Source organism: Tupaia chinensis, unplaced genomic scaffold, assembly GCF_000334495.1.
Source record: "Tupaia chinensis unplaced genomic scaffold, TupChi_1.0 Scaffold140308_1, whole genome shotgun sequence".
Lineage (NCBI taxonomy): Eukaryota > Metazoa > Chordata > Mammalia > Scandentia > Tupaiidae > Tupaia > Tupaia belangeri.
Window position 1 is genome coordinate 397,728 of NW_006200185.1, and position 11,257 is coordinate 408,984.

At 35.5% G+C, this 11,257-nt stretch overlaps 1 protein-coding gene across 1 annotated transcript in view; it reads left to right on the plus strand.

Annotated features, from left to right (window-relative positions):
- Positions 1-7,015, plus strand: part of MBNL3 (muscleblind like splicing regulator 3) — a 122,865-nt gene extending 115,850 nt beyond the window's left edge. The window contains exons 7-9 of the mRNA XM_014593324.2: positions 1,474-1,568; positions 2,502-2,575; positions 4,319-7,015. Of these exons, the coding sequence (XP_014448810.1) occupies positions 1,474-1,568; positions 2,502-2,558 (152 nt within the window). The 3' untranslated portion in view covers positions 2,559-2,575; positions 4,319-7,015. The remainder of the gene's footprint in view (positions 1-1,473; positions 1,569-2,501; positions 2,576-4,318) is intronic.
- Positions 7,016-11,257: the final 4,242 nt, after the last annotated feature.

Genomic DNA, 11,257 nt, shown 5'->3' on the forward strand with positions numbered 1-11,257 from the left:
GCACACACCCTATAGCGAAAACCTCTCCAAAAAAAAAAAATGATAACCACATAGTAGCAGCAGTCATTGACTTAGCAAAACAACCCCTGGCAGTGGAGATGAGGCCTCAGTTATTGAAGAAAAGGCTGTCCCCTGTAGGAATGAACAACTTTCCATTGATACTGACAGGAGCATTACATGCATATAATTAGAAAAACAGACCTCTGCAAGCATAAAAAAATGTCTCTGTCTTCACATTTTGTGACTGACTTCTCCAGGATTCCCCCTGTCCTTTCACCTTCAGAGCACTACTTAGGAATCGGACTGCATGCTTTAGTGGCACTGAGTCCTATACAGTTCTTATGCTCCCAAAGGGAAAATAAGAGTGTTTTTAGAATTGCCATGTGAGACAATAAGGATGGCTATAGGTAATTAGAAATGAATGGAATGGATAACTACAGAGTTTCCATTAATGACCATTTGGGATATATTTTTAATTTCTCTGACATTGCACATGTTGATTTTCCCCTCTACAGCCATTCACTTTTTCTGTAGAATTTCAGGAAAATCTGAGTTCACTGTAGACATGAAAAATTATTACATATGCATGCTTGCCTCTCATACATTGCCATTCACACATTAATTCCCTAGTTTGCTTTCCAAAATGAGCTAGAACTTAGAAAAGCATCCAAAAAGCTTTCAGAATGACATAGAAACTAGAAAAGGTAAAGAGCAACATCTTGAAAGAGACTTTGTAGCTGCTACCAATTGTAGCTGCAATATTTCCTGTGAAGTAGTCCATGTATTTATTCAATAAGTAGCCAAAGTTTCTAGGGATTTTGGAAGGTATACCTTAAAACTTGCATGCAAAATCCACTGTATTCTTCAAATTCTTCGTATCTGTTTCTTGACCATATCTATGCCAGTGAACTACCATACTTCTGCATGAATGTCAGGTAAGTATACATATAGCTGTCCTTTTGTACCCACAAATCTAGTATCAGCACTCATATCCACAAGTCAGTGAACCCAAAGACCAAATCATAATTTCTTAATCCCTTTTCAAAAGTGCAACCCAGGTACTTCACTATCTTCCAATAGATAGTCCTGGTAACATTAGATCTGTTTTTTTGTTTGTTGGTTTTTTTTTTTTTTCATGTGCAGTTATGATAACCCCTTCTGAAAATTTGGCCTTTTCAGTCAATTAAAGTGGGATTCTGCTCAAAAACTTAACTAGATATTGAGAATGGTTCCGTTTTCTTTAATGGTAACTATAATTGGCTTTCCCCTTTTCTCTTTTTAAATTTTTCGCCCTTCCATGCTGTGCTGCTTTTTACTGACTGTGACTGCATGTTGCACCCCGATGTATCCATCGTGATGATGTCACATGGCTTGTTGCTGTGATACCTACCACACCCCATTCCATCGTATATGTTATGGTTGCATAAATGCTCCACCCTCCTGTGTGTTGCTTCCATGGTTTCCTACTGAAAGTGCCCATGATGCACGGTGCTACACCTACCACTGTGTCTGCTGCAACAACACCTGCCACCAGCGTTCCGTTTGCTGCAACAGCTACAGGCAATCAGGTTTGGCTGCTTATTTCACCTGTTTAGACCTAGATAATAACAGTGTGTCGGTAAGATGTAGTACATGCTTTTTGGATTGGTGAGAGATATTGGTCCTTAAGTATTTCTTAAGCAATCGCCATATTTAGAAGTTTTTTTTTTACATGTATGTGAGAATATTCTATGCACTTTACTGTATGCTCTTTACTATTCGTTCTCAAGTTAGTCAGCAGATTTACTCATTTTTCATCAGTTATCAGCTGTCACTATTGATACTCTATATCCAGTTATCGCTAGCACACCAATCTTCAAATGCATATACTAAATATTTCTTAAATTCTCTTGACCAATGAGAATTTATTTTATTTTACTGCCATTTTTAGTTATTGTGTTTGAACTCTGACTTAGTACGAACATCATTTCTTACCTTCAGATCCACTAGAAAGAAAGCCAGATATCACATTTCTTTCGAAGGCACAGATACCCTTATCATGACTCAGTGATTACATCAGAAATTTCTTCTCATGCAGGCATTAGATGTGCTTGTGTTGTTTTGATTTTCGTTTGCTTCAGCTATTTCCAGACACAGTCATAGGGCAACTAAGTTTTGGGAGAGTCTAGAAATGACATGGAGCTAGATACAATAATTATTATATAATGCTATGACCATTTCACCTTATTAAAGTGGTAGCCATGCTTACGGACTGCAAATTCCATTGCCATTTAAATTAGAAGTGTAATAACCATAAAGCCCCCAGAGCACTAGTTCATTGGGCCAACAAACCACATTCTAATCTGTGCTTTGCAAAATTAACTATTAGTGGAAGTGGCTAATATGTCTAAAGTTTTCTATGAAATTGATGATGATTATTGATTAGCATGTCCAAGCAGTGAACAATATAAACAATTTTCTCAAGAAATTATTTTAATCTAAAATCTTTTTTACTACTATAGATACCCTATTTATCAGTAGATGAACTGAATAGCACCATGTTTGTTTCACAGATGTAGAAGTTACCAGTAGAACAGTAAGTTTCTTTAACTATTAATATAAATAATATTTTAGGTTATATTTTTATCGACACAATTTCATCTGCTAAAGGCTTTGGTAAATATTTTTATGGCTAGACATAACTTATATAATACATAGCCTGATTTGTACAGCTCTGATTTTTCAAATTGAAATATCTGAAGAAAAATGAAGTTTTTTAACATGCAAGTCACAGCTAGGACTGTATTTTCCCAATGAGCTTACAAATTCTAAAATGTTTTCCTGTTACTAAAGGACTGTGATTTCTTAGCCAAAGGCACAGATCGATTTTGAATTTTCATTCTTCAACATTTTTTATAGCTTCATTTTTTTATTAACAGTAAAACAAAGTAATTAGGTCAGGATTTGGCTGAGACAACTATATCAGAGAGGGTGGACAACATGCTTCTCCTATGACGTTGTCAAAAAAACAGTGCTTTTACAGTCTGCTGCATTGTGTCGCTTCCCATGTCAGTTGATCAGAATTGCTCCAGCTATCTTGAATTTTGACATAATTTAGTAATTGAATCATTATTTTCATTCACAGCATTTTTTTTTAAGTTCTGTTGTTGGATTTCCCCCCTCCACCTTTACCCTTGAATTTCTCTTTATCTAGTCCAGAGCCCATAGTAGTACACACTTAATTTGAGCATCCATTCACTTGGAACATGTGACTTTTGAAGCCACTGAAGATTCCTAGATATCCCATGCTTCCCTTATTAAACAAGTGTACCAACTCCAAATTGCCTCCTTTAGTTATTGAAAGTTTGAAGTTGCCATAACCAGAGTGTGTCATTTGGTTGAAGGAGACAGCAGTTCTGTTTCCTGACAGACAAATTCCCCAGATCCTGACAATCCCTTCTTTCCTACTGGGAATACACAGGCCTAGAACACTATGTTCTGGACAAGCTGCTAGCTGATTATACGTGAAATAAATAGTTTCCCACCATCATAAGGAACATTTTAAAAAGAGACCTTTGAGTATATGACGTCACTGAAGAAGCTACAAATTGTGATCATTTTCCCAATATCATTTGAGATAGTGGCAACTTGAGAATAGCACCAAACATAAGCATGTAGGTTTTGCCAATACATGCCCAGTTGTTATGTGCTGCTTCACATCAAGGTAAACGAAAGCTGGCAAGTGAGTTAACTTTCCAATATAGAACATGTTTGGGAAGAGTGATCCTTTTTGCTTGATTCCATTAGAAAATATAGAGGCATATGGCAGAACAGAATTGCTCTGATATGTAATAGGTATTGAAAATTGCTCCAAAGGCCATGTAATTTTACTACATACTTACATTTACACTTAGGCAAGGCTATTTCTGCATAGCTATAAAACATTCACATGGAAGTTGTAAATATTATTTACTATTTGAACATGTGAAAATGTTTGGCATCAAACACATTTTCTCAATATATGCCAGTTAGAGTAGGGTAGATAGATGGATGTTCAGCAAAAAGTTTTGGCCTTGAATAGACAGTGCTTTAAACAATGAAGTTCATCTCTGCCAACTTAATGTAGTTCTTTACATTAATGGGCACCATCGACGATCATAGATACCTGGCTCTTCAGTGATCATTCCCAATAAGCTTCATTTTCACAGAAGTAGAATCTCAAATTCAGAGTGGGGAATATTGTGGTATATTTCACACACAGAACTGGAACAAGAACCATAATCTCCTGACTCTTAATTCAATAACCCTTCATTATTTCTCTCTCTTTCTTCCATTTCAGTTGAAATTCTGAACAGCAGAGTTATGGAGTATCGGAATCTCTCCATGAGAACCTCCATATGGCCTTTTTATATCTATTCTCATACATCCTCTTCTACCAACACAACAATAAGTGTAGTACAGTCAATATATTAAAGAAGGCAAACATATAAACCAACAGATTCAGATATTAACAAGCATTAAAAATGGAGATGTTGAAAGAAAACACAAATAGAAAACTAATAACTACCATCGATCTTAATTGGATTTGATAGATAGATATGACCATGAAAATTTGTAGCTTGTTATGTTACTCTTTGTGATTTTCCAATAACCATTATACTAGGTGAATTTCTGTAGTGGACTGTTGGTTTACTGTACATTCTTGGTGGATAAATGTTCATCTGTTTTGAAGTGTTACCTTACTATTTTGTTTACACAGTAGCTTGTTGGGTTGATTTAGAATGTAATGAGTATATCTACTACCATTTTTTCCCATTATTGTATTGTGTTGTGTTGTGTTGTGTTCAATTTTTACATACTATAGTATTTCGCTGCATATTTTTGGTGTTTGATTTTGACTAAGATGTTATTAGTGGAGAACAGAAGTGTATGTGCTTGAAATACATGACAGGCTCATGTTAATATTCTCTCTCTTAGAATATTTCTGTAGGGGCAGACATTTCTTGGGGCAGACATTGAAAAGACCTCACTGTTGAGTGTGCACAAAACCTGTTCATAAACATGTGTGTATACAATTTGTACTGCAGATCTGACCTTGCATAATACAATCTAACTACTAATTGTTTTTGTAAGAGAGAAATAATTACCTGCACAAAGCAGACAACAGCTTAAAATATTAACCACTAGTTCTCTTAAATGACTTGAAAAATAAAGACTTTATCTTTAAATTAATTTTTCAGCATTTATTCTAAAAATGATATAAAGTGTCCATCACACTTTCTGTGGCTCAAGAATCCTGTCTCCTGGATTGAGTGTCTAAAACTGAGCTATTTTTCATTTCATCTGAGAAACCGGTACTTGGGCTCTTAAAGATATGCTAATTACAGGTTATAAATCAAACAGAGAAATGGGAGTGTGGAGATAGTTTTTACAAACTGGAGGAAAGTGTGTAAAATCATTGCAATGTAACTTTTTACACAAGTGCCATTTTCCAAATGTAAATGGCTCATGCTCTTTAGACTACTCTTTGAATAGTAAGTAAGATGCAATCCAGCAAAAGTCAGTTGGGGTGAAAGAGAATTGGTTCCAAATGAGGCCTTTCTTCCCCAAATGGACAATCTTTTCTATTGATCACAGAAGGAGACTGAGTATAGGTTTGGAGAAATGGCAGGGACAGGGGGTAAGGAGGGAGGCATTTCAATTATCTTTTGATTCATTAAAAAAAAAAAAAAACTAAGAAAGATGTCTGCAGTTGTCTTTAGCTTCAGTTCCACTGAATTTCCAGTTTTGTTAAATACTGCTTCAGGGTGATACATGGCCAGGGTTTCCCTGCCATAACTTGAATATCAGAGCCTCTCCAAACGTCTTTTTAAGTTTTTCTGATTCGTTTGCCTGTTTGAAAGTTGTAATTGATTTTTAGCACCCTTCGGATGATACAGAGTGGCTATTTTCCACAGAGCTGAGCTGAGTTCACATTACTTAACATTTATGAAGTAATCTTACAACCAAGTGAATTGTGGTTAATTGATTCCTGTGGTGTGTAGCATGTCTCCTCCACTGTACTCAGTTCTTAACATTACTATTTTACAGTGGCGGAAGCATATGATATTTTACATCAACTTTGATTAATATTTTCTACTGACTATATGTTCTCAAACGGGGAAGTATAAAACCATCAGGTTTGGTTTGTATGAAAGAGTTGCTTATGTCCATCATGAAAATGACAACAAAGAGAAAATTGGTTAAACTATCTACTGGTGTTTGAATCACAGAACAATGGAATTGCCAAAGACCTTTTCACATTTGATGAAACAGGCCCAGGGCATGGGCCGAGTCTACCTAGCCATCGTGGGACCCAGAAGTGTCTCCTGAGTCCCAGTTGTTTCTTCTTTTCACATTGCGCTTTAGAACATTTCAAATTCTATCCTATAACAGATCAATTTGGCTCAGAAAGCCTAAAAGTAAGATTAGTTCTCTGGGAGTTGATATCCTGTTGATCTTCATTGTCAACCCAAATCTTGATCAGTGGTGATTTCCAAACACTCTTGCTTGTAGTGAGCCAGTGTCATCTGTTAACAATGTTGCCAGGAGTTAGAGATCAACAGTTGTTCTGACTTTTACCTGTGGACTCTTTGAACCACTTAATTTCTGTTTCTCTAAATCGTAACATTGCTAGAGAAGACAGTGGAGTATGCCTTTGGAAATCCCTTGTGTACAGAACTGAGCTTTATGTAATCTGTGCCAGCACCTCTCCAGAAGGGCAGATCTAATTGTATGAATCCAGTAAGAATGCACTTGAACTAGTCTGGATGTAGTCCTTAAAGGAGATGGGGACTGTTTTTGTGCAAAATGAACTTTGGTGTAGTTTGACATTTTGATGCAACATACTATCTCATCTAATCTTTTAAACTTTTGGCAAAGATGTACATAGTTAAGAAACCTAGAGTACAGCCATATTCATGTTGCTTTAAGCACTGGAAGACGTTAAAATGACTTAGTTTTAGTAGAGGTTCAGTGAGAGTTATTTAGGGTTGTTGTTCTTTTAGTGCCACAATTTTCTATGTTATTGGCATTTTAAAACTTGATTTTAAGTTAATCTACAATTTTCTATGTTGTTGGCATTTTAAAACTTGATTTTAAGTTAATTTGAGAAAAAAAAGCTCAAAGCCCTAAAATTTTGATCAAATTCGATGGTTTTGAGAATAATACACCTTCAAGATAGCATTCTTTAAACTAGTTGTGCAATGACTTATTCACATTATCTTCATTCAAAAAAAGATGAAAGATAAGTCATGAGACTATAAATTTCCAGTTAAAAAGTCAAGTCACACAACTAATAAGTGATTCTAAATGAAAATTTACTGAATTAATATTGTATATATAAAATTCTAACCACTTATGATTCTTAGTTAATATTTTATAAGCTTTGTATTTTACAAGGACCTTTTTTCTCTATTCTTATTTCCCTCAAATTATAGCTTTTGTCCATTTCCTCAGCCTTTTGCAAACATATGCAAGAGTACTGAAACTTGGATTAAACGGGTTATGTATACAGAGAAAATAATCTAAAAGTTATCTTTTAAGAAGATTTTAGTAGTGTCAATATTTTTAAAAGACACTATGTCACCATAACATAAGTCTATTTTAAGGAGGGATTAAGATGAAACTAAAAATAAATGGATTCATAAAATTGCTATTTAAGTACAGTATTTACTTTTGCAACCGAGGCATGATTCCACAAACAGCTGTTGCATTTCATTTCACTTGTCTGGATTAGAGTCTTTAATTTGTAGTTAATTGTGATGTGGAAAGCCATTTTCTCCTACTCCATCAATCTTCTCCATCCGTTTTTGAACATGCTAAAGCACTTTGATCTTGCCGTAAGTGTTGTCCTACACCATTAGGCTGTGTTCACTAATGGGAGGCATAGATAGGCTCACCTGCTCTCCAGTTTGGAAGAAGCAAGTCCCTCCTCACTGCCATCAGCACTCAGTGAAACTAATCTTTGCAGCTTGAGTCTGCTTTTCACGGCATGACCAGTAAGCATAGTGATGTCGGATAAAAAAACACATTTACATTACATTTTATTAAATAACAGGAGGCTCATTTGCAACTTGGAATGATATTTGGTGCATTTTCCCCTTTTTGGAGAGTGTAGATGAGGAAGCTCTTAGGTAAAATGAAGCCACAAATTTTCCAAGTTCCTTAGTCTGTTGAGTAGGCTGTAAGGCCCAGAATAATTAGAAACTGGTCTTCATTGTTTTTAACTCTAATACCTTTTATACACATTGAAGTAGAAATAGATAAAATATATGTAAGAACTCTGATTTTAAGAATTAGATGAATAGATTTAGAAAGATAGTTGCCTAATACTACCAGTGCCTGTGTTAGGCAATAGAATAAACAGCATGCAAAAGAATGTAGCAATTCTTTGGCAAATTTAGTTGCTAGCCTAATCAAACTGTAAATAAAACTACAACTACAGGTTCTGAGCACCAACCCACTAATTGGTGCCACATTTTCATTTTTCTTACTGTTAGGTTTTAAGGTGTTTATTTTATCACTGTTTTCTGTTTCTAAGTAACTAATGAATTTAACTTTGAAGGAAAGTTAGAGAAAGTTTAAGCTTTTACTACATGTATTCAACCCACCTAGGCAGGCCCTAAACTGACACTGAAGCATGAAATAATATAGATTATAGTCCATAACTCTTCTTACAGTTCACACAAAAAATAAATTATAGTCCATAACTCTTCTTACAGTTCACAGTTTAAGAACAAATTAAACCTTATGTACAAATAATAGTTGTTAACTATATTTACAGTTTAAGAACACATTAAACCTTATGTACAAATAATAGTTGTTAACTATATTTAGTCGTTGCTTTGACAACAAAACTACAACATGGCTACCTTTAGACATTTTTGTGTGTGTGAAAATTTTACTTGTAAACTATATTGTGGTTTGTGACAGTATGAGCATGTAGAAGATACAGCTCAAAACTCAGAACACAGATATGGTTGGATATATTTTTTTTTAATCCCAAAGTCCCATGTGAAAGCTGAATTTGAGCCCTTGTGTGACATTTTGGTCAAACCGTTTACAGCACATGGATTCTAAAGTCAGCTTTATAGTTTATAGAATTTGTTGCATGGATTGAGTTATTCCACAGTATTTAGACTTAAAGACACAATCAATACATAATGCATTATGTGCCTTTTTTCCATAACTTTATTCAAAATTGCTCTCTTTAAGTGGCATAGCGATAGCTGCAAAAGATTCTGTTTTCTGAAATTACCTAAAAAATGTATCCATATGAGGATTAAAACACGACTAAAGCATAGTTTGAAATGAATTAATATTTGTGAACCAATACTTAAAGATACTGTGGAATGACCCCTTAACAGTGTTTAAGAGACATATGCTGCAGTTAACTGATTGTCTCAGTTAGGGTGCGAATGTGTGAGACACACCTTTTTTGCACTTATGTACATAGTCCATGAAAGCAATCCTTGGAGCTGGTTTTTTTTTTTCTCTCTTAAAAAAAAAAGTCTGTGATAATAGTGGAAGTTAGTAAGAGTTATTTCTAAGGCTTTGAGAAGGAGGGTTGTTGGCTTGGTTTTGGGGTTTGTTTTTTTTTTTTTTTTTTTTTTGCTGTATGGCTTAACTAAACCTTAATGATGTTTTGCTGTTGTGGGGGCGTTCTAGTTTACTACAGCTCAATCAAAAGAGAAGAATGGTGGTAGAAAAGAAAAGTCAACTTTAGCTAACAGCACTGAACAAGAGAAGTACTTCAACTTTTAGCAAAACCACCAGCCAAGACTGTTGCTTTTTGAAGTGAATCCTCACTACACACACACACACACCAGGCAGATTTCTGGCAGAGCTTTTCATTTTGCCATGATTGTAAATAGTGAAATACTTTGTCTATTTCAAGATAGCATTCCCATTATGATCAGGTTTCATCTTTTATAGCAAATTATCAATTAATATATATATCAATTACTATGTATGTCAATGAATATGTAATTAAGTAAAAATATTGTTAACATTAACCACAAGTCCTCCTTTAAGATCTAGAAACCAAAACTAAATTGGCAACCATTAAAAGATTTTACTTAACAATTAATTATGGCCTATACAAACAGCTCATTTCCTTCAATGGGGGAAAAAAAATCTCCTGGCACAACTTTATAAATGACTTTATTTACATTATATCTGCTCAGTGGAAGCTGTTTTCGGACCTTCCTTTACCAGATTACAAAGTACTTCTCTGTGCCACTCCAGCCTCGCACTGTTTTGTTTTAACTAAATAAATAGGAGAGTATCAGCCAAAATTTTACATACACAGAAGCTGGATGAGAACGTTTCAGTTGGACCATCATTGGCAATTTGAGCTCCCACATCACCTACAGATAGCCATTTAACTCTCTTGTTGCCCCGATACAATGAAGCCTAGAAAAGGTCAAAGTTAGGAAGGTTAAGGGACCCATTACCACAAGTACTTCACATTTTATAGCATGTTGCCCTTCCCTTGGAGAAGGAACCTGTTTGGGGAGGGGTGGGGGTTGGTGGTATTGCCACCCGTTTTGACAGCTCTCACAGAGACAGAAAAATAAACCAAAGCCAGAAAGCAATCCAAGCCTTACAGTTTTCTAATTGCTCAGGGCCAGTTGGCTATAAATCCCAACTCCACACCTTAGTCCATAACCACATGGAGTCAGCCATGTAACAGCCTGACAATCCAACCAGCATTTCTTTCCATTAATGTGAAAAATAAACATTCATTCATCCATTCAGTAGTCTGCAATTCCATGGTCTTATAGCCAATGTAATGTCCCAATTTGACACAAGTCCTCATGTTGTCATTTCCTTGTGAATCTGTAAGTCACAAAAATATATATCCACAAACTCAATAGAAATGAGGGTTTTTTGGGTTTTGTTTTGTTTTTAATTTTGCTATACGGCAAGTGCGCTCACCAGAGAGAGAAGGAAAGTGAGAAATCACCCCCATGCCACAATCCCTTCTCCTCCATTCTCCTCTCAGGATTTTAAGCATGCGTGTCCATGCACATGCGCCCAGCGTGCTTTTCAAGCTGCTGGGTCTGAGACTCATGTGTTCATTTGGCCATGTGGGATCCAGTTGCCTTAACCTTCATGCCACCTGCTGGCTCCATAGAAATATGAGACTTTAAGTCAGGAAAAATCATTTATAAAATTGTAGTGACAGCCCTAGAAACATCACTAAAAATATCTAATGAATAGATGTCATGGTGTG